This window comes from Pituophis catenifer, unplaced genomic scaffold (assembly GCF_029215685.1).
Source record: "Pituophis catenifer annectens isolate HBS135680 unplaced genomic scaffold, rPitCat1.0.hap2 SCAF_2, whole genome shotgun sequence".
Classification (NCBI taxonomy): Eukaryota; Metazoa; Chordata; class Lepidosauria; order Squamata; family Colubridae; genus Pituophis; species Pituophis catenifer.
In genome coordinates, this window is record NW_027256882.1 from 36,314,457 (window position 1) to 36,338,930 (window position 24,474).

Consider the following 24,474-nt stretch of genomic DNA (forward strand, 5'->3'; position numbering starts at 1 on the left):
TTATAATAAAAATTTCGCATGGAATGAACAAAGATAAGCAACAACACATGAAACATTACTTCAAAGAATGTGATTTCATGCTGCATGTAAATGTACAAAAATAAAACCCAACACAAAAAACCTTAATGATTTTTTATCATCAGATGTTCTTTGGTGTTCATGGCAGGTCTCAGGATAATAATGTAGCATTTGGGGATAAAGATGCAGCCCAGTAAACCCAGGCCAGAGGCCAGGATGGAGAAGATCTGCACGGCTACCATGTATTTCCCCTTGGTGCTCAGATATGTGGGAACAAAGGAGATCCAAACGCTACAAAAAACCAACATGCTGAAGGTGATCAGTTTGGCTTCATTAAAAGCCCCTGGCAGATTTCGAGCCAGAAAGGCCACCAAGAAACAGATGGCAGCCAAAAAACCCATGTAGCCAAGAGCAGAGTAGAACATGGTGACAGAGCCTTCATTGCACTGCAGCAGGATGTGTTCTGGTTGGGAATGAAAGTCAGAATCTGGGAATGGGGGAAAGACTCCCAGCCACATCATACAGAGGCCTACTTGAATACCAGAGCAGGATAAAACAATAGAGTTGGCCAGACTCTTCCCCAGCCATTTCCTCATGCTGCTGCCTGGCTTGGTGGCCAGAAAGGCCACCACCACCATGACAGTCTTGGCCAGCAAGGAAGACACAGCAACTGAGAAAACAATACTGAAAATGGTTTGTCGAAGGAGACAGGTCATTTTCACGGGGCGACCGATGAATAGAAGGCAAGTCAAGAAAGAAAGCAGGAGTGAAACCAGGAGGATGTAGGTGAGTTCACAGTTGTTGGCTTTGACTATGGGAGTGTCTCGGTATTTCATGAAGATTCCCAGAATAAAGGCGGTGGTTAGGGACAAAGCGATGGCAAAGAAAGCCAGGATGAGTCCCAACAATTCTTGATAGGATAAGAAGCTTATATTTTTGGGGACACACTGATCTCGCTTCTTATTGGAATACTGGTCAACTGGACACTTTTCACAATGGGCTGCATCTGAGAAAAAAAATGGTTAGCATGAATCTGTTTCTGCAGCTGTAGGAGCATAAAAACTGCATCAGAAATCAATTACTCCATTTTCAAGGAATAATATAATATTTCTCCCATGGATATCTATATGACACAACATTAGTTAGCACTCTTTTTAAAGGCTGAAGATGAATGTGATGATTAGTTCTCAAAACTTCTTTCCTAAAACAAAGCAAGAAAGTAACAACTCAATAGAAATCAGCAACCTTTCATTATTTATTTTAATGCTCACATCACCATCCAAATTTGGCGATAGTGCCCAATCTTTGAAGTTTGTGGATGCCTTCAAGAAATTTAATGTTTTTCTTGCTTCTTGATCAAATACCCCCCCCCCCCCAACAAGATAGAATATTGATTGTATCTTGAATTTTTTGGGGTTATTTTTGGAGCCACCTACTGTACCTTCTTGCCCAGAGAATGTTCCTTCCATACACAGAGAACAATCATAGCAGCAAACTGGGGCTCCCTCTCTCTCAAGCTTGGCATAACCTGGGGAGCAACTTTCTGTACATCTTGAATAAGGCACCATCTAAACATAAACAGAAAGGTTACTCAGGGTGATATATGAATTACAAGGATTTACTGAAATCAAGTGGCTTCCAGAAGCTCAGGAGCACATTGAGCAAAATCAGTCAAGAAGTAGTGGCATGAACTTTAATTACTCTACTTGCAAGGGGCAAATGAAAGGTCATTCTCTTTCTCTATCAGTCTACATTGTATATCCCAAAACAGACTCATTGCCTCATTCTTTTTTCCAAAGGAAAGTAGTTCCATTGCAAAAGGTGTTTCTCCTTAGGGCATGTATAAGAATGCTATAACTTACCATATTTTTCGGAGTATAAGACGCACTCTCCCCCCACCCAAAAGAGGGTGAAAATTTGAATGTGTCTTATAACTGAATGTAGCCAGAAACGTGAGGCACAGAACAGCAAGGAAAAAACAAGCAGAGGAGAGGAGTTTTAGTTTCAGTTTTAGTTTCAGAGATTAGCACAGCATGCAGCTTTACAACAATTGACTTAAACTACGCCCAGGCTCCTTGCTATCTCCTTCCTTGTTGCTCACACAGCAAATACTGTTTCAGTTTCCAAAAAGCCCTCAACTCTCTCACACACTGACAGGACGCTAGCCAGATGAATACTGATGGATGCTGGTAGGCAGAGGCAGATTTTTTTTTCTTATTTTCCTCCCCCAAAACTAAGGTGTGTCTTATACTCAGGAGCGTTTTATACTCTGGAAAATACGGTATATATTTTTTCTCCATCTTTACTTTCTCAGGAAACCTCCAACATCTAGATTTCTCTAGAGTCCCTATCTTTCTCTCCTACAACTGATCATTGTATCATCATATGTAAATGACTTTTTTAGCTGCCCACATTTCCTTCACCACATTCTTCGTGATATCTTTCTCTTATGCAATTCAGTGGACTAAACCCTTCATTTTCTAGATTTTCTCCCAAAGGTGCTTTTTCAAAAGACAACACCTCTTTGTTTTCCCTTAAAGACATTCCACTTCTCATTCTAGAAGCTTCTTCAGTTCTGACTGAATGGTGAAGTATGGAAGGATTTATATTTCTTACAGTCATCTGGTCGTTAGCAGTCTTTCTGAAAGTTGTTGAGGCCACTTAGAATTTATCTGTGCCCTCAGGGTCACGTGAATAGTGCAAATGGGTGTGGAATCTTCCTGCAATTGCTGAATCTATATCCTGTTTACAACACAGTCTTTTCAGCAGTTCCAAATCTTTCCATCCTCCAACATTCAGTCAGAACTGAAGAAGCTTCTTGGATGAGAAGTGAGACATCTTCAAGGGAAAACGAAGTCCAGGTGCCTTTTGAAAAAGCACCTTTGGCACAACCATGACCTGGATGACTGAGAATCTCCATAGACATTCTGGATTTTCTCTTACTGAAAACAAGATAATATGATGTACTATAAATTATGGCAACATATCCAAATTTAATAATGTAGATTGCAAATCCCTCAATACAATGCAGCAGGTTCCAGTGTGTGGTAGATTATTGTAAAACCTCTAAAGTAAAATGATATCTAATAAATTAATGAGGCTTTAAGTTCTCTTATTTGGAAGTTTTCTCAACTGGCCTCAATAAGAATTATTTCTGAGCAGAAAAATTTCCACATATGGTGATAAAAAGATGAACAAAATCCAAGCAGCCTCAACTACTTTGTTAAATAAAGTTGGCCATTGGACGGCACTTTGATTGACAGAAATCTTGACTTCCGAGGAGGCTTGTCTTTCTACAGTCCCAATTTTCACCCCCACATGTGATTTGTTCAAAACTGATGTCCACTGCATGATATCAAAGTCACCAACAGGAACTCCATTTTCATCAAAAGAAGTCCCATCTCTGGAAATATTGTGATGTTGGAAGTTTCTCAGGAACCTATGAAGCTGCAGAATCATAGAAAAAAAGACATTCCAATTTGAGCCTTTATTCAATGTTTTTTTTTCTTTCTATTATTCTGGATTGGAGGTTCTCTGAATAATTCAACCTCTTCAAATCACCTCTGCAGTCTGAAGCAGATTGAGTCAGCATTTCATGGGAAGCTTCTTTCAGTCATTCTCCAGGAATTTACAGCTCTTTTTCAAATATTGAATTTTTCGGATTATAAGACGCACTTTTTTGTCTCCCAAAAGGGGGTGAAATGTCTCTGCGTCTTATAGACCGAATATTGTTGAAGCCTCGTCCATACACCGGCGGTTTTTTGGTCTCTGGACACCCCATTTTCAGGCCTTTTTTGGCCTTTTTCAGGCCTTTTTTGGCCCATTTTTGGAGCTTTTTTCAACCTGTTTTTCAGGCTTTTCTTGTCGTGTTTTCAAGGATTTTTTTGGGCTGAAAAGGCCTAAAAATGGGCCAAGAAAAGCCTCAAAACCGAGCCAAAAAGAAGCCTCAAAAATGGGCCCAAAAAGGGCTAGAAAAGGGCCAAAAATGGAGTGCACAGAGGCCAACAACTTTTTTTTTCATTGTTTTCCCCTTCTAAATTTAGTTGTGTCTTATAGTCAGGTGTATCTTATAGTCGGAAAAATATGATATTTATCTCACATTCTTGGAAACATGTTATAGATAACACCACCATCAGGTGGCTTTGTAACTGGCTGACAAATTATATTCAACGTGTAATCCTCTGGGGAACCTCATCCACATGGAGGGAAGGAAGCAATGGAGTACCCCAACCTTCCATTTTAGGCCCAGCACTCTTCAATATGTTCAAAAAAGATCTAGGCAAGGGAATCGAAGGGGAACTCATCAAATTTGCAGATGACACTAGGCTGGCAGGAATAGCCAACACCCCAGAAGAGAAGCTCAAGATCCAAAAAGATCTTGACAAATTGAACATGGGCCCCTACCTAACAAAATGATATGAAATATATTGAAACTTTGGAAAGACTGTAGAGATGAGCAAAAATTGTTTAGGGGGTTGGTGGCTAAAACATACCAAGAACAGTTACAGGAATTTGGTATGTCTGGTCTAAGTAAAAGAAAGACTGGGGAAAAATGATATCACTTTTATAATATTTGACAGGCTCCTAAAAAGATGAGAGGGTCAAAACATTTCTCAAAGCACCGATAGGCAAGACAAGAAATAATGGTTGGGAATTAATGAAGGAGAGAAGCAACTTAAAACTAAGGAGATATTTCCTAATGGTGAAAGAAATCAACCAATGGAATAGCTTGCCTTCAAAAGTTGTGAGTGCTCCATCACTGGAGGCTTTCAAAAAGAGACCTGGGCAATCATTTGTCTGAAATGGTATAGGGCCGTAATGGCAAACCTTTGGCACATGTGCCCCAGGTGGCATGCAGAGTCCTCTCTGCGGACAGGCCAGCTGTCGTCCCAGCCCAGCTCCACTGTGCATACACGTGCACCTCCCGCTTGGGTCTTTGGGTGTCTGCCGTGCATGTGCAGGGTGGGTGGGGTCCATGCATGAAGGGGTGCAGGTTGGTGCAGGAGGCTTTCTATGCCCAAAATAGGATGCGGGGGTGCCTCGAACGGTGCCCCCATGCCCTGATTTGGCTTCCAGATTGGTGCAGGAGGCTTTCCAAGCCCAAAATGGGTTGCATGCGTGGGGGGCACTCGCATTGCATTTTGGGGGTTCTGGCACATGCATGTGCATTCGTGCACACACATGCACGCTTTGGGCACTTGGCAACAAAAAGGTTAACCATCTCTGGTATAGGGTCTCCTGCTCAAGTAGTGGGTTGGACTAGAAAACCTCTGAGATCCCTTCAAACTCTTATTTTTAGTTTTAGTTTACTCTTAGTTTTATGTTTTGCTGCTTCACAGCCCCATCTGAGGCAAGACCATTTGCAGATATGGGAAAACTTGTAATGGTAGAAGATGGAGAATACAATTTTGCCATCAATCCTGATCAAGATGCATATCCATTAGTTCAGGAGATGTGTGGATGAACCTTTTGTTGCCCCCAGAAGATGCTTTGATTAATATCTTGTTGCTATGTTAGAAACTTTTAGCCAGCAAAGTTCAATCTTAATGCAGAACAAACAATCCATCTGAGCTTGGAGATCACTCTGTGATCCCAATAAAAGGTTGAGGATTGAGGGAATATTCTGATGCTTGTTTAGTTTTGAAAATTACGTTGTCGCCATAGAGCTATTTCTATCACAAAAGCATCCCAAACTAGCACAGATTGTTTAACTTTGGAAGATTTTTCTCTATCGTCTCTCTCTAACTCACCATCAGGGTTCCAAGTAATACGCCCATAGCAAACAGGACTCTGAGGCAAGCAGGTTCCTCAAATATCAGTTTTATTGGACATATCTATTAGGCATAGGCTGCTGAAAACTGACTCTAAATCTTCATTAAAATGTGGATAGAAAGGGAATATTTTTCAATATAATAGTGGCAAAATTAGGCCAAGTAATAATAAGAGGGGAAATCAGAATGTGAACGATGGTAGTATTAAGAATGTTTGAATAATATGGTGAGTGGCATAAAAATAACATATTGAAATATTGAATAACAAATAATGTAAGATTATAATTCAACAAAATATGTGTACTATTACAAGAACTATATAAACTTGTCAACTATAGTAAATATGATGAATATTATTTTATTTCTACCAAAATGTAAGTCACTCAGGTGCCACACTGTTCACACATTGATATATTTGTAAAAAATTAAATAAAAAATAAAAAACTTGGAAAAAAAAACCAATTAGAGTCGGTTTAATGTCAGGGTTCCAATTAATACACCCATAGCAAACAAGACTCTGAGGCAAGCAGGTTCCTCAAATATCAGTTTTATTGGACATGTCATATAGGCATAGGCTGGTGAAAACTGACTCTAAATGTTCCCACAGTTTTCACCTAATTAAAAGTAAAAGTTTTCCTCCTCTTTCCAAACAATCAGTCACATGGTCCAATCATTCGGTTGCCTGGTGACTTCACTCATCCTCCCTCCGGCCATCAGTGGGAATGTCCTTGGTTCCCAGGAGAAAATATGTTGTCTTGTCTATAAAACCCCAGCTATCTCTATTTTCCCCATCCATATCCCTCAGCTCCAGTGTGGCAACACTGAAGCATTAAAATGGCCTCGGTCAAGTCAATTTCAGGGTTGACACTCACTCTCAAATACCACAAACTGGGCAACTGCTCTTTGGAATATCTCACCCCTTTCTACATTTAATTTAATATTGAGGAATTGGAAGGGGAGAATCAGTGGTGGGATCCTGCCAGTTTAACGACCAATTCTGTGATTGCGTGCTTCATGTACGCACATGCTCATCCTGAGCGGGTAGAGGTTTAGAAATACTAACCTTTTGTGTTACCACTAGGGAGTAATGCAGCTGAGGTGTGGCAATCCACTCTTCTGCGCCAATCAGCTGAGAAGATAAAGGTAAGTAAAGCACAGGGACGGGTGGATGGGCTGACCTGCTCATTGGAGTGAACCGGTTTGCTCCCAGCTGATTGTCGGAGACACCGGTTTGCCAGAACCAATCACAGCAGTAGAAGCTCATCTCTTGGGAGAATCAATGGAACCTCAAAGGAGAAGACTTACCTGCCATGGCTGTACAATCTGGGGTGGTTGATTGTCTCCAACTTGCATTCTCCTCTTACTCCGTTGGGAGGAGGTGGCAGCACTGAGGACCCAGGCCACAATTTGAATTATTTGGGAAATACTAGAGGAGTCCTGAGACAGGATTCTTGCAATCACATCATGGGGTGGGAATTCCCAATTTTCTTTTTCTCTGCATTTTTTCCAAACTTTCTTAGATAACACAGGACTTGAATAAGAACATTGGAATGCTTCCTTTCCATACAATATGACCATGGATGCATAAGAATTAAAGTCATAATACTGAGTCCTTCTCTTTGTTTGGATGAGGAAGGAAAACAAAGCATATTTATTTTGGAGATCAACCCAGAGGTCAAAAATACCTACACTTAAAGCTGTCAAAGTTGTTGCAATCCACACTTTTCCCACAATGGATGTATCAATCGTTTGTATTATTGCTGCTAATATTACTGAGGCCTGAAAATCCAGTTGGCATACTATAATTTTTATTTGACTCTTGATAAGAGAAAGGAACATTTTCCTTTTTTCTTGCATGAGAGTTTCTCCAGCACTTGTCTGCATATTTGCTTCTGGGACGGTTCCTGAGAGGACAATGCAAATCCCATTTTTTAGAGCAAGAACTTCCAAGCATCTTTTGAATTTTTCTCCTTTTTCATTGTCCTGAGAAAGGAGGCTGATCCACGTCCATTGGAACTGCAGGAGCAGCTGGACAATAGCTGAGTAAGGAGGTTCTTTATTTGGGGTCATCCGATATGAAGAAGGAAAATGATGATTTTGCTCAGCCGTCTGGTTGATGACATTATAGTTGATCTAAAATAAAAGAGAAGGTATTGGTAATATAGGAAGTTAGCATCCACCCCATCCTAGGAAAATGAGATATTTTAGGATATATTAAAAGGGAAGAATATTTCCCATAAAAGGGAGGCAGAAACTCAGTCCCCCCCCACCTTTGTCAATGGGCCATGAAGGCCTGAGCCAGTCTATTCTACATAACAAAGCTCTACCTGCTTCAGGCAGAACCATAATAGCAATCCCTAAGCCCTTTCATTACATCACCATCCAGCAAGGCTCAACCAAACTTGGACTCAAAACACAACCTACAGAGTTGCCCTTTTTAAACTGACAAAGATATTAATTTCTCATAGATTATTACTGCTTATTTGATTGTTTTATATGTTGGGCTTGAAATATTGTTTGTTATACCCCCCCACCGAGCAATTATTTAACATTGGTATATTATTTCATAGTCTTCATTCATATAGTTGATTTCAAATATTTCTATATAAACTCTTTAATTGGCTGAATTTCTTTCATGAATACATTTGAAATGCAGAAGTCAGTTTAATAACCTCCCTTTAAAAAAAAAAAAAACCAAGACAACTTGCCAGTTGCAAGCTCTAGTTCAAAATAGGAAAGGATATTATAACATACTTTCTTCTGTCTTGTACACTAGAGAAAGCATGTAAAAGCTGCTTTCTGAGGTGACCTCAGAATCTTGACCTATTCTGTGAAGGCTCTCACGAAGAACGATGGTTCATTGAGGGTGCTTCCAAGAAAAGGTCAGCACGCAAGGATGCAATCAAATTAAGTCTTTATTTAGAAGTAAAAGTGGAGTAAAATAAGTTCCCAGGCATGGAGGCATCCATGCCTGGATTGAGCCCATGGGTCAGTCCCATAGGAGACTAGAACAAGAGCAGGGAAAAAGGGGAAAGCAAAAAGGGGTAAAAGCAAAAGGAGGAAGAGAGCAGCCCCTGTGCAGGGGTTGTTTTGTTTCTGTTGTTTTGTTTCTTTAGCTCAGTCACCAAAAAACCAAAATCCTTTCTATCTTTTAACATCTTGGGCGGCAGCTCTTTAAATATCCAAATCTTCCTTCCATACATTTCAAGAGTGGAGTTAAAAGACTTTTGCACAATATCATTTCTTATTCCTTTATCGGTAAAATAAATCACCACATCTCTAGGCAACTGCCTTTGCTTTGCCACCCAAGAATTTACTCTGTAGGCCTTATCAATCTTACAGGATACCTCTTCAGGACTAACCTTTAAAATCCCAGCCAGAACTTCAGTAGACATCTTTCTCAAATCTTCTCTTTTATCTTCCTGTATTCCCCTAATTCTGACCGCAAATTCCATAAATCTGAATTGCATCATTATGACTTCATTTTCAATCCTTTGTTTTATATTATCTGCATTGTAAGTCTTGTAGTCAACTTCCTTTATTTTTGACTCTACTTCTGAGCTATTTTCTTGAATCATTGTTAAATCATTTTCAATTCTTTGTATTTTATTATCCAAATTATGAATCTTATAATCAACTTCCTTCATATTAGACTCTATTTCTGAATTAAACTTTTCATCCATCTTTATCATTGCGTCTAAGAAACTTATCATATGTTGCTTGAATTTATCATACTTTTGTTGAGCCAACTCTTTAATTTCCTGTCTAAATTTTTCAAGGTTCTGGTTCACAATCTCATCATGTCTTGCCATCTCCTCCAATACAAATTGCGTTAGATCTTTAAAGCCATTCCTCTGCATCTGCAAACTCAAAACTTGTTCATGTGGTTTATAAATGGGGGAGCCCCCCCCCCCACAGCTTGGTTGTCTGGCTTTGTGAGTTTTAACGCCATCCTGCCACACAAGCAGATTTTTTTTTCTTTTTTCCCCTTTAAAGAAGAAAACTTCTCTCCAAACAATATCAATATCAAGTCTCAAAGAAGGAAGAAGCATGAAATAAGAATTTTTCTCTTCACTTCTAGCCAGCGCTGTTATCTCAGTTACTTTGTAACTTATTAAACTAGTCAAACGGAAGGACTTTCGCTTTCAGCTCTTCTCAAGCCTCAGCCAGTCGCCATTTTAAACTTTCTTTTTCCCCCCTTCCACTCTTCTTTACTTTTAAAGTCAGTCTTAGGGTTGTTAGAGGTACTTGCAATTTAGGGTCCCAGGTCCGGATTTCATCCTACTTATTCAGAGAGTCTGTTAGTTTTCGTTAGTTGGTCTGGTCCCATCGCCTGGCTCTGCACAGTGCAGAGTTCTCCCGAAGCCTGGAGCAGCGGCGAGGAAAATAGGGAGCCTCATCCTGCTTCCTCCCCAGAGGTAAAAAAGAACTCTGGGGACTTCGCAGAGGGCTCTACCTGCCCTTGCCGGCTCTGTCTCACATTTCCTTATGGAAACGGAGTTTTTCGAGCCGCCTTTCAGCTGTAAAGGCGGCTCTTTATGGGCGATGGGGCTGGCGGTCTCAAAGGACCATCTGGCGGCGACGGAAGCCAAACCGGAAGCCCCAGTTCCTCCATTCTTAAAGCAACGGCGGTTGGAACAACAATGGCGGTGGGCAGCAGCGACGAATGGCACCATGGCAGTCTCTGTCGAGCCCTAGACACCCTGGGGGCTCTGAATTGGTTTGGGCACTTGCCGGGAAACCTGAAGCTGCCCTCACCGACGATAGCTGCTGGGGCAGTAATGACTACCTCTTCGAGAGGCCTTAGCTAAGACCAGTGACAGCTTGCAACGTCATCAGAGGGAATCTAAAAACTATTAACCCCTGGAGTGCCTTGAGTGCCCTGAATCACGCAAGGTGTTTAGACCCTTGCTGGAATTGGGAGACATCATTATAATCTAAAGTCTGGAGCCTGGCAATATATGCAGAGGATTATTCAATATGCCAAGAGTAGGAGAGGCCAGAGGTTGACAAAAGACTATCTACCTGGTCACCTTGGAGGCCTCCCCCAGCTTTCTCAATTCTCTGCCTCGGCCAGTCCCTAACCCAGCCGCCTCCAGCTTATAAATTACCACCTTGATTTGACACTGACCTAGCTGCCTCCAGACTATACTTTCACCACCTAGACTACCTTCCCTCTTTATATACATCTCCCCCCCATGGAGCTATTATCATTCTACCTTCACTGTTTGGCTTTATTTCCAACTGAGCCACCCTCTTGTCATACGTTGTCTGGGCAGCTACTAATGTGGATGCTGAGGGAGTTGCGAATTACTGACATCATTTGAGCAGACAGAACAACAAATTTATTATGACCATCTCATTCAGAATGAGCCGCTGTGAGAGGATGACTAGATTTTTATCCTCTGTCCATTCTGAGATAGCACTAAACTCCTTCCCCCTGCCATGAGAGGGCAAGGGAGACCAGTTTCTTACCCACACTGAATTTATTACTCGTCTGCCTCAAGACTCTTACATCAGACTGTTGGACCAGACCCAAATGCTATACCCATCTGACTTACTAGATGTATTTGGCGACCGAACTCTTGGCATTGTGAGATTCCCCCCTCTCACAAATTTGGCCCTCCACATTATCGAGGGCCTACCTTGATGACGGATTTTGGAATCCCGAGAGGTGGCATGGTGCTAAGAGGGGATTAAGGGCTTTCTTATCTAATTTTCTAACCAAAATTTTAATGGCTTCTGAAAGGGGGGTGGGTATAAACAGGGTTGATCATGTGGATTTGGGGGGCAATCCACAGAGGGAGGGATTAGCAAATAATTTTCCAAAAGTGAAGCCAAAGTCAACACAAATTACATCATAGGAAACTTGGAACTGGGAATAGGCAGACTTAATACTGGATGGAAATGGGCTGTTCCATCAAGGTTATGGTTGGGAGGGGCAGATATGGTGGGAGCAGGAGGCCACATCATGTCAGGGGGGTACGCACCCACTATCTTCCAGCGGTGGCGTGCTCCGACCTCCAAAGCTCTTCTCGTTCCTTGGGTTGCTCAAGGTCTCAGAGCCCGAGTCTTAGGCTGATGTTATGCAACGCCAGGTCTGCAGCTAACAAAGCCCCCCTCATTTGTGACCTAATTCAGGAGGGGAAAGCACACCTGGCAGGTATTACAGAGACCTGGTTGGGCAATAAAGTAGAAATGTGCCCACCAGGTTTCTGCGCATTCCATCAGCCAAGGAGCTGGGGCAGGGGTGGAGGTGTGGTGGTCATTATAAAGGAAGGTCTTGACCCTAGGGAAGTCACTGTGGGACTTCACTGAAGTTGTCTGTGGGAAGTCACTGTCCCACAGACAACCGGATGTGAGACCCTCTCTTTGTGAAGTGGGGTTATGGGTTACAGATGGGCCTGTTGATTGCGTACCTGGCTCCCTGCCACGTATCAGCAGCCCTGCCTGAGCTCCTCAACGTAATAGCCGAGGTGGCAGTTGAAACTCCTAAGCTACTGGTTATGGGAGATTTCAACCTGCCATCCATTGGTGAAACATCTGAAGGGGCTCGGGAGTTTATGGCTTCCATGACGGCCATGGACCTGACCCAATTAGTTCATGGTCCTACTCACACAGGGGGACACACTCTGGATTTGATCTTTATCTCTGACCAGTGGCTGAATGGTCTAGATATAGGGGATATAGTCATCGAACGCTTGTCATGGTCAGACCATTCTCTCCTTAAGCTTGACCTTCTGACCACTACAACCCACCGCAGGGAGGCGGAATCAATTAAATGGTTCCACCCCAGGCGCCTGATGGATCCTGATAGGTTCCGGATGGAGCTTGGGCCATTTCCTGAGACCTTGGCTCATGACTCGGCTGAAGACCTAGTGGCGTCCTGGGATAGGATGGCCGCTGGTGCTTTAGACCAGGTCGTGCCTTTGCAGCCTCTGACCTGGCGTCGAACCTACCCAGCTCCTTGATTCTCTGATGAGCTGAGGGGGATGAAACGTCAGAAAAGATGCCTAGAGAGCAGTTGGAGGACCAGCCATTCCGAATCCGACCGGACACTAGTGAGATCTTATATTAAGATCTACTTAGTGGCGATAAAAGCGGCAAAATGTAACTATTTTTCCACTCTTATTGCATCGGCAGATAATCGCCCAGCCGCCTTGTTTAGGGTTACCCGCTCTCTACTCCAGCTGAGAGTCCGGGAAGACCCTCTGCAAGGACGAGCTGAGAATTTTGCACAATATCTGCACGATAAAATCGCTCAGATTCGGGAAGGCTTGGACTCTAACTGGGTTAATTCGGATGAAATGATGAGGGCAGATCTTGAGGATTATCTGGGATGAGTTTGATACTGTGACTTCTGAGGACGTGGACAGGTTACTGGGGAAGCTAAATGCGACCACATGTTTATTGGACCCGTGCCCTTCCTGGCTAGTGCTGGCTTACCGGGAGGTTACACGTAGCTGGCTCCAGAGAATTATTAATGCTTCTCTGAGTGAGGGATTCTTACCTCCTGCCTTGAAAGAGGAGGTAGTGAGACCCCTCCTTAAGAAGCCCTCTCTGGATCCGGCTATTTTAGCAAACTACTGTCCAGTCTCCAACCTTCGCTTTTTAGCGAAGGTTGTCGAAAGTGTGGTGGCACGACAGCTCCCACAGTACCTGGATGAAGCTGTCTATCTAGACTCCTTCCAGTCCAGCTTCAGGACTGGATACAGCACAGAAACAGCATTGGTTGCGTTGGTTGATGATCTCCGGAGGGCTCGGGATAAGGGGTGTTCCTCTATCCCGGTCCTATTAGATCTCTCAGCGGCTTTTGATACCATTGATCATGGTATCATGCTGCACCAGTTGGAGGGGCTGGGAGTGGGAGGCACCGTATTACAGTGGTTCTCGTCCTACCTCTCAGACAGGTCACAGTCGGTGTAGACAGGTGGACAGAGATTGACCTCGAGGCCCCTTACTTGCGGGGTGCCACAGGGGTCAGTCCTCTCACGTCTCCTGTTCAACATTTATGTGAAGCTATTGGGGGAGATCATCCGTGGTTTTGGGGTGCGATGTCATCTGTACACTGATGACACTCAGCTGTACATCTCCACCACAAACCACCCCAATGATGCCCTTGAAGTGATGTCCTGGTGCCTTGAGGCCGTGCGGGTCTGGATGGGGAGAAACAGGCTTTGACTCAACCCTTCTAAGACTGAGTGGCTGTGGCTGCCAGCATCCCGGTACAGCCAGTTAGTCCCATCACTAACTATTGGGGATGAGTCATTGATCCCCGCAGAGAAAGCTCGAAATTTAGGCATCCTCCTGGATGCACGACTGTCTTTAGAAGATCATATAAGAGCCATGGCCAGAGGAGCTTTCTATCAGGTTCACCTGACTCACCAATTGCGTCCCTTTCTAAACCAGGACTCATTACGCACAGTCACTCAAGCCCTCATCATTTCCCGACTTGACTACTGCAATGCTCTCTACATGGGGCTCCCCTTGAAGTACACCCAGAAACTCCAACTGGTCCAGAATGCGGCTGCACAAGTAATTATGGGAGCAACATGGCGCTCACGTGTAACACCTCTTCTACGCGAGCTGCACTGGCTTCTGGTGGCCTTCTGAGTGCGCTTCAAGGTGTTGGTTCTTACCTTTAAAGTGCGCCATGGCTTAGGACCTGAGTACTTACGAGACCACCTGCTGGAACCAATAACCTCCCACCAACCAATACACTCTCACAGAGTAGGCCTACTCATAGTACCATCATTAAAACAATGTTGTATAGTAGTTCCAAGGGAGAGAGCCTTCTCTGTGGGGGCACCTACTCTTTGGAACAAAATACCCCCTGCAATATGAATAATCCCAGATCTTTGCACTTTCTGACATGCCCTGAAGACCTTTCTGTTTCAACAAGCAGGGCTAGCATAAACATCTAAATTCTATGCCAAGGTCTTAGCAGATACACTAAGTTGACTCAATTTATTATTTACTGTTTATAAAAAAAATAAATAAATTATTATATGTATATGAAATCTTATTCTGTTCACCGCCCTGAGTCCTTCGGGAGAAGGGCGGTATAGAAATTCAATTAATAATAACAATAATAATAGTAATAGTAATAGTAATAGTAATAATAATAATAATAATAATAATAATAATAATAATAAAGCCCAGACCGCTCCTGAGTGAAGGATTGGAACGTTTGCCAGTTTGAACTGAGGTAACGGAATGTGAGGCAAGTGGCAGTTGGAGCTTTTCAGGTGGGAAGGGGGAGTAGAACATCTAACTCCTTAGAATCAGAGAGTGTTAATATACTATATATGAATATACTGTATATAAAATACTAATGATCTGATGGTCATTTTGAAAAATCCTTTCTTAGTGAGCACTTAGAAGCCAAGAGGAACATATGTGCCAAATTTCAAGTTTGTAGGCTTTACGGCGTGATCGCAGTGTGAGTGGTTTTCACTTATATATATGTGTGTGTGTGTGTGTGTGTGTAGCATATACATACATGTGTATGTGTATATATATATATGTATGTATATGTATATGTGTATGTATATGTGTATATATTTATATCTATCAATCTACACATATGTATGTATACACACACACACACACACACACACACACACACACATACTTTGTGAATTAAAAATTCTTTCAGCTCTTCTTATATTTACTCTCTGACTTTGAATTTGTTTGGAGAAATATATACAAGTGCTGCCTTCTAGGCAAATTTGAACAATTTACTACACAGAATTAATTTCATTTGGCTTTATACCTGTGGAAATTTGTAGATGCTCAGGACATTGGAAATATGATCAAAGAGTTCAGAATCCATCTCTTCAAGAATCGCCAGCAGGTTCTTTTCTTTTCCACATCTGTAGTTTGGGATGTTCTCCTGTCCTGTAGACAGTACATCCAGCATGGCTTCATATGTCATTCTTGCACTGAAAAAGTTCTGATAGATGTTGTAGCCCAGGGTGATGTTGGGTAAGAGCCTTGAATTCTGGTTGACTTCATGAACAGCCAACAAGTAGGGCAGAAGGTGAGAGGTGGTGTTCTCACTGCAAAATAAGAAATTTCATTATCTTCAGTTTGGATTTTCATGAAAGCATGTCATATTTACTGTAGCTTTATATCTATATACTGCAATGCCAAAAAGATAATGAGCTACTATACTTTGAACTATGGTGCTGGAGAAGATTCCTGCAAGTCCCTTGGACTGCAAGGTGATCAAACCGTTCAGTCCTAGAGGAGATCAACCCTGACTGCTCTTTAAAAGACCAGATCCTGAAGATGAAACTCAAATACTTTGGCCACCTAATGAGAAGGAAGAACTCACTGGAGAAGAGCCTAATTCTGGGAACGATTGAGAGCAAAAGAAGGGGATGACAGAGAATGAGGTGGCTGGATGGAATCACTGAAGCAGTAGGCATGAGCTTAAATGGACTCTGGGGGATGGTAGAGGACAGGAAGGTCTGGAGGAACATTGTCCATGGGGTTGCAATAGGCTGGACATGACTTCATAACTAACAACAACAACATTCACGGCTTTAGAGTTATTGTCCTATATTCTACAGTTAACTACAGTTAATGTGATTCCTCTGCAACTAAACATTAACGTATCACATAAAGTCTCTCCCCTCCTTGAATTTGGTTTTTAAAAAGTATCCCTTTTATTTAAACCAAAAGGAACAGGGAAGCCACTAAAGTGGCAAAAGTGTTAAAGGGTGGAAAGAAAGAGCGGAAAGGGTGGTAGGAATTATAGAGTAAATGTAAGGAAGGGGAAGAAACATTGGGGAGAAAATTCAAGAGATCTCACTCTGTTCTAAGGTATCATTCAATCACTTAATTGGGAGTTTCTGTTTAACTATTCTTAATAAATAAATGAAATAGATATGAATAAATAAGTTGCTGACTCTCCACAGTCCCAAGGTAGTCATTTTGAAAGGAGGCAGAACCCCATCCAGGCAAGATTCATTCAACTTAAAAAGAAACTTTGCAAACTCAGGTTTTACAAAATCATCAGGTTCCCAGGAGCCTTTCCTCTAAAGCAAATTGGGATGAGCAATAATGACTTGCCTTTCTCAAGGTGAGGAATAGGGGAAAGGAAATCATTCCTAAAAAGACATTGGAGGTATGTGGTTGGAGAAGATGACACAGCAACATATCAATTTAAAACCTGAACTATTCCTGTTGGGGATTCTACCAGAAGCTTATAGTAAAGAAAATGTATACTTGATCATTCATTTAATAACTGCAGCTAGATTTGTACCGTGTTTTCCCCAAAATAAGACCCTGTCTTATATTTTTTTAATCCTGAAATAAGTGCTTGGCCTTATTGCCATGAGCTCAAAAGCCCGATTGGGCTTATTATCAGGGAATGTCTTATTTTGTGGGAAACAGGGTATTTGCACAAAATTAGAAAAGTGAAAAGATCCTCACAGATGAAAATATGATTAAGAAAATATTACAATGTACAGAAATGAATAGATTAACACTTGCAATCAAAGGAAAGGAATAATCTCATTATTACAATATATGGGTTATTCTATCAATGATTAGAGAATAAATATGAAATTATGAAAGAGAAATGTTATAATAATAGGTATGTTAAATATTACTAGTAATATAAGAATAGATACAAATAATGAATATGGTGGTAAATATTAATTGTCATGACACAAAAATACGTACTCTGATGACACACTGTTTACTGAAAGAGGGAATTTTTGTATTAAAAGAAAAATTTAAAAATTATATGTGTGTGTGTGTGTGTGTGTGTGTGTGTGTGTATAGAAAAGACATTGGGGTAGGTAAAATCAATCACCAGAATCCTTGGACAAGCTGACAATTACCTTTTCAGTTGGTGGGTTGGAGGCTTGGAAAACGAAAATTGATACAGTCGAGCTACGACTCCAGACATTATTCCAGTAATCCAGTAGTCTCCTGGCTTGTAGTAATGGAACCACTCCTTTTCTTCTATGATCACCTTAAATGGACATTTCATCAGTGTACCGGCACAGGGAATTTGAGACAGAAACTGAAACAGAAAAAGTTGTATATGCAGCAGCAGCAACATTTGACATACAGTATATTGCAGGAGATCCTTCTTGGAGTTCTTTTTTCAGCACAGAGCTAAATCTCAGAGATCACAAAAGACCACAACTACAGTGAAGAAGGTCCAGTTTGCCTCCAGATTTGGAAGAGCTGCCTCCAGATTTGGAAGAGCTATCTGCAATTTCAGACTGCTACAGTATTTGCCCAGCTATACCCCAAACTCTGATTTCATTGCAGGAGGCTGTTACAAATCAGATTATTACATGCTATCTATCCCATTTGTTGTCACATTGATTGGCAACTAATTGTAGTGGTGGAAATCCCATGAACCTTGTTCAAAGGAGAATAAATAATCATGATTTTAATCATTAGAAGGGGAATTGGGAATGAGCCTTCGCCATAAAAGTGTGCCGTTGGAGAAAAGTGTTTTGTTTGACTCAGGAGAATAATCCTAATTTGAGAGTCGAGAAAGGAACAATTCAGGGAAGTTTGATTGTTTTTAGTCTCCAAACTTATTCTTGAGATTGTAAAGATTAAAATGTGGAAAAACAGTTCAACACTCTTGAAGTAGGCAGTGGGCCATTATAATTCCTTCTTATTTTGTCTGATGTGGATGAGGCCATCTTCTTCAATGAAGGTTAGGTCAGAGATGGTATTCAGCAGGTTCTGACCAGTTCTGGAGAACCAGTAGCAGAAATTTTTAGTAGTTCGGAGAACTGATAAATACCATGTCTCACGGGCCCAGCCCCCATCTATTCTCTGCCTCCTGAATCCCAGCTGATCGGGAGGAAATGGGGATTCTGCAGTAACCTTTTCCTGGAGTGGGGAGGGAATGGAGATTTTACAGTATCCTTCTCCTGCCATGCTCACCAAGCCACACCCACCAAGCCATGCCATGCCCACTAAGCTACACCCACAGAACTGATAGTAAAATAATTTGAATCCCACTGCTGGGTTAGATAATCCAGAATGGCTAATTCCAGAACATAACATATTGAACAACCTATTGGAGCCCCCTGTTAAATGTCTTGTATCTTTCAAAATGTAGAAGAGACTATCAGGGCCAAATTGTATATATTTGTTTTAATTGGTTTTAAATTTTATAAATTCATGTGTTTTAATGTGGCTGTACACCACCCTGAGTCCTCTGGGAGAAGGGTGGTATAGAAATCCAATAAACTCTAAACTCTAAACACTCAGTCTTCATGGTTATAAAGCAATGGTGGGTTGCTCCCGGTTTGCACCATTTCACAAGAACCGGTAGTAAAAAAATTTAGTAGTTCAGAGAACCAGTAATAACATTGGCTGGCCACGCCCCTGAACTGGTCCCCAGCCCGGTCGCCGCTTGCTTACTCCTCATCAGAGGCTTTTTTTTTTAACTTTTAAAAACATTTTTTCTGTAACCTCTTCAGCCAAAGAGGTTGTAGGAAAAAAATCCTTTTAAAAGACTCTGGCGATCCCAGCAGATTTGCCTGATTGTCAGAAGCTTCTAAAAGTATGTTTTCCTGCAACCTCTTCAGCCGAGGAGGTTGTAGGGAAAAAAATCCCTTTAAAAGCGTCTGGCGATCCCAGCAGATTTGCCTGATCCTCAGAAGCTTCTAAAAGCATTTTTTTCTGCAACCTCTTAAGGTTGTAGAAATAATGCTTTTAAAAGTAAAAAAAAAAAAAAAGTTGGCCATGCCCAATCACATTACCCCCCCAAGCCACGCCCATAAAATAAGCCATACCTACAGAACCGGTAGTAAAAAAAATTTAGAACCCACCCATGTTATAAAGATCTTGTCAAATTTCCCTGGGGCATTAATCTGAAACAATGGCACGTTACTGACTTCTTCACGATAGCAATAGCAATAGCAGACTTATATACCACTTCACAGTGCTTTTACAGCCCTGTCTAAGTGGTTGACAGAGTCAGCCTATTGCCCCAAACAATCTGGGTCCTCATTTTACTGACCTTGGAAGGACAGAAGGCTGAGTCAACCTTGAGCCGGTGAGAATTGAACTTCCAAATTGCAGGCAGCCAGCAGGCAGCAGAAATAGCCCACAATACTGCATTCTAACCACTGTGCCTCCTCCTCCTCCTCCTGATATGATGACATTTGCTGTCTCTTAGACAAGGTATTTAGTAGGGAACCAAGAGATGATGCTATATGAGTACAATACCACAATGGTGGAAGGTGAAGGGCTAAACAAAATTTGAGGACCTGAGCCCAGGGCCACTGCTATATGATGTACAGGTATGAGTTCTTCTGCTAAGTGTGCACCTGAGACCTCTCTCCATTGAATCCTCCGAAACCATTTGATGGAGTGTAAATTAATAAATAAATTAGTCATATATATATTGCCTGGACAATCAGTTGCTTCAAGGATGAAGCTCTGATTCCAAAGGTCTAGTCTCCAAAGTATGGACTCCAAAGATATGGGCCAGCTGTGCAGTGGTGGGATTCAAAAAAAATTCACTACTGGTTCTGTGGGCATGGCTTGGTGGGCATTGCAGGGGAAAGATACTGCAAAATCCCCATTCACACCCCACTCCAGGGGAAGGATACTGCAGAATCCCCATTTCCTCCTGATCAGCTGGGACTTGGGAGGCAGATAATAAATGGGACGGGGCCAGTCAGAGGCGGTATTTATTGATTCTCTGAATTACTCAAAATTTCTGCTACCGGTTCTCCAGAACTGGTCAGAACCTGCTGAAACCCACCTCTGCAGCTGTGGTTCCTGACAGAATCCACCTGTGAGCTCTGTGCTATGAGGCTCCCACCAGGTTTGAAGACAGGTGTCCCCAAAAACTGATAGAAAACCATGTGTGGCATGGCAGAAATCATGTACACAGTTATTACTACAATGGACTTTCAGTCTCATATTGTGTTACACTCTGCACTTTGGAAGACTACCACCAAAATTACAGTCTTGGCCAGCAAGGAAGACACAGCAACTGGAAAAAACAACACTGAAAATGGTTTGTCGAAGGAATAAGGTCATTTTCATGGGGCAACCAATGAATAGAATGGAGGTCAAGAAAGAAATCAGGAGTGAAACCAGGAGGATGTAGTTGAATACATGATTGTTGACTTTATTTATGGGAGTTTCTTAGTATTTAATGACGATTCCCAGGATAAAGGCAGTAGTTATGGATAAAGCAATGACAAAGAGAGTCAGGATGATACCCAGTATTTCTTTATAAGATAGGAAAATGATAACTTTAGGGAAACATTTATTTTGATTCAAAGTGGGAATACAGAACATCTGGGCATTTTTCACAATGGGCTGCATCTGAAATAGCAACATCAGTAGCACTTAGACTTATATACCACTTCAAGGTGCTTTTACAGCCCTCGCTAAGTGGTTACAGAGTCAACATATTGCCACCCCCCCCCAACAATCTAGGTCCTCATTTTACCCACCTTGGAAGGATGGAAGGCTGAGTCAACCTTGAGCCAGTGAGATTCAAACTGCTGTTGTGCAGCTAGCAGTCAGCTGAAGTAACCTGCAGTACTGCACTCTAACCACTGCACCATCACACAAGCAACCCACAAATCCCACAATTTTGTAGCCTGCATAAAGAAAGCATTAAAGATTTATTTTAGGTTGGTCTCATTGTCACACTACCTGGTCTTTTCTTAAAGGATTAGTTGAATTTTCTGCTGTACTAATTTCTGCAAAGATCTGATTCCCGCACACAGGAATGCCTATATACATTTCCAAAACAAATGTCTGGGCTTCTAGGGCACTTTGTGGGAGAAAAAAACTGGCAAATTAATAGCAACATAGGTCCCCCAGGACATGGAAGTCTATGACAGCCTTGGAGGTTAAACAGGATCGGACCTGATACAGATTTGAGTAATATCCTTTCATTGCTTCATTTCATTGCTGAAATGTAATGACATTAGGCCAGACCTGGTCATTTTAGGGCCTACGGGTGGTCCCAGTCTGGCCTGCAATGTCTGAGCATCAGTTTTGGGAGGCAGGGCATTGGTAGCATTGGGGGCAGGATGTTGATGGGCCCAGAGTGTCAATGTGGTGTTGGCGCAGAGGGCAGGATAGGCAGAGTGGCACCAAGGGCAGGGTGGCAGCAGCATCAGGGATGGAGGTGGTGGTAGTGTTGGAAGCAGGGGGCAGCATTGAGGGTAGGGGACAGAGCAATGGCAGCATTGCGGGGTTTGACAGCAGCAGTCTTCTTCAACAGTATCAGTTTCTCATGTATGGCTTTAAAGGTCAAAACCAACACTTTGAACTGCATTTAGAAGCTAATAAGGACCAAAGGAAGTCAGCGCAGAATCCCTTTGACCTACCAAAAACTGAGTAATTGCATTCTAGTCCAATTGAAACTGCTGAATGATCTTTGAAGAAACACCCATGTACAGTACTTTGGAGTAGTCCAGAAAAGAGGGGAAAGGGCTTGAGTTACTTGGAAAGTTCCTCTTACTCCAGATTGTGTTGTAAAAGATGTACTAGACAGATCTGGGAAAAGGTAGAAGAAAAGAAGAAAAACATGACCAGCATCAAGGTGGATAGACTCAACTAGTGTCAAAGTGTGTGTCACTGAGATATATGAAGGCCTAAGTTATGGACAGATCATCCTGAAGATGGTCCAGCTATGATGTTAGTAGATGTTGATGCCCACACGAGAGTCGATAATCAATCCATATCCATTTATTTTCTTTATAGGCCTAAAGAATGCAACATTCAAAACAATACTTTTTTTCTTTTTGCAATTTTTTTTTTAAAAACACACAGACAAACATACAATATATCTTTTCGAAATAGAGCATTGATCTGGTCATGAATTTGTTCAACTTTTTGTTCCATCTTTGACACAATTTTATTGTTATTGCCATAAAATTTATTTCTTAATCTTGGCTCACATATCTCAACTATTACTATCTTATAGTAAGCTTACTCATGTTGACTTAATCCACTTTAAATCTTAATTCAAATAATACCCCATAATACATTTCATAATTCTTATCCTAAATTCTCACTGTTAACAATACAGTTCAAACATGTTTATATTTCTGAATCTTATTTCAATTTCTAAAACTTCCCTACATTTTGTTATTACTTCATATAATATTCATTAAATCTTTTTTTAATTATTACTTCATCAAATTTAAATCTTATCTCTAATCTTAAAAATATACCAATTTAACAGTTAAACAGAGTTCTTAATTCAAATAATGCAACATAATACAATTCTCAATTATTTCCCTAAACTCTGTCTATTTAACAATACCATTTATATAAAAGCCAATTAAATCACTTCGATTTTCTTTTCTTTTTTGCTTAGATAAATATATTGTTGAAAATATTCAAATTATTTCAATTATTATAGGTATTTAAATGGTATCCCTATTATTATACCCATCAATTTTCTCAAATAATACTATCCAACATCTTAATAAAAATTAATTCATTATGTCCATTAATATTCAAAACAATACTGATGTCACCTGGAAGTAATCATTCTGGAATATCTGACCACCTTCATTGAAGAAGATGGTCCCATCCACACAGGACAGAATAAGAAGAAATTAAAATGTCTCCCCTGGGTAGTGAAAAAGTATTCAATTTGCCACATGACAATCTTAGGAGTCTAACCAGGCTCAAGGTTGACTCAGCCTTCCATTCTTCCCATTTCAGTAAAATGAAGACCCAGATTGTTGGGGGCAATAGGCTGACTATCTAAACTGCTTGGAGAGGGTAGACTAGACTAGACTAGACTAGACTAGACTAGACTAGACTAGACTAGACTAGACTAGACTAGACTAGAATAGAATAGAATAACAGAGCTGGAAGGGACCTTGGAGTTCTGTATACCATTTTATTCTTGTTGAGTTCATTCTTGTTGAGTGCTGGGTTCTGGACACTTTGATATGTTAAACAATTGGAGGGAGGAAATGTTTCTCATCTTTGCAGATAACCTAGAAGAGGCTAGAATAGATTCAATGACAATGACAGAAATCAAAATTAGGACAATCTAGAATCCTGATTTAGCATAAATCAGGATTCTAGTGAGTGAAACTGATCAGTATGTGAATAAAAATACATTGCAATTGCTTTCCTTTTCCAATGCTTTCTCAATATCTAAAGAGAGATAGTGTAGAAGGCAGAGGAAATGGCATTGAGAGACCATTATCAAGACAAGGTCCGGTTTGACTTCCGTCGCCGTCAGACGATCTTTCGAGACCGCCAGCCCCGTCGCCCGTAAAGAGCCGCCTTTACAGCTGAAAGGCGACTCGAAAAACTCCATTTCCTTAAGGAAATGTGAGATAGAGCCGGCGAGGGCAGGTAGAGCCCTCTGCGAAGTCCCCAGAGTTTTTGTTTTATTCTTGGGGACGAAGCAGGATGAGGCTCCCTATTCCGCTTGCCGCTGCTCCGGGCTTTGGGAGAATTCTGCTTTTTGCAGAGCCAGGCAACGGGACCAAGCCATTCAATGAAAATTAACAGATTGTTTAAACAAATAGGATGAGATCTGGACTTTGGACCCTAAATTGCAAGTATTTTTAACAATTTTATAAGCGATCTTAAAAGCGAAGGAAAAAAAAGTTTAAAATGGCAACTGGTTGAGGCTTTAGAAGAAGAAAGTTGAAAGCAAAAGTCCTTCCTGAATAGTTTAACAAGCTAC

At 41.4% G+C, this 24,474-nt stretch overlaps 1 protein-coding gene across 1 annotated transcript; it reads right to left on the reverse strand.

The window, feature by feature from the left end:
• Window positions 1-122: 122 nt before the first annotated feature.
• LOC139310125 (vomeronasal type-2 receptor 26-like) lies at window positions 123-22,658 on the reverse strand. The gene is made up of 8 exons (XM_070934282.1): window positions 22,597-22,658; window positions 21,459-21,579; window positions 17,645-17,829; window positions 15,565-15,850; window positions 7,095-7,922; window positions 3,238-3,465; window positions 1,460-1,586; window positions 123-1,024 (listed from the first exon to the last, which is right to left on the reverse strand). Exons 1-8 carry the CDS (start codon window positions 22,656-22,658, stop codon window positions 123-125), a joined length of 2,739 nt encoding a protein of 912 aa, XP_070790383.1.
• Window positions 22,659-24,474: the final 1,816 nt, after the last annotated feature.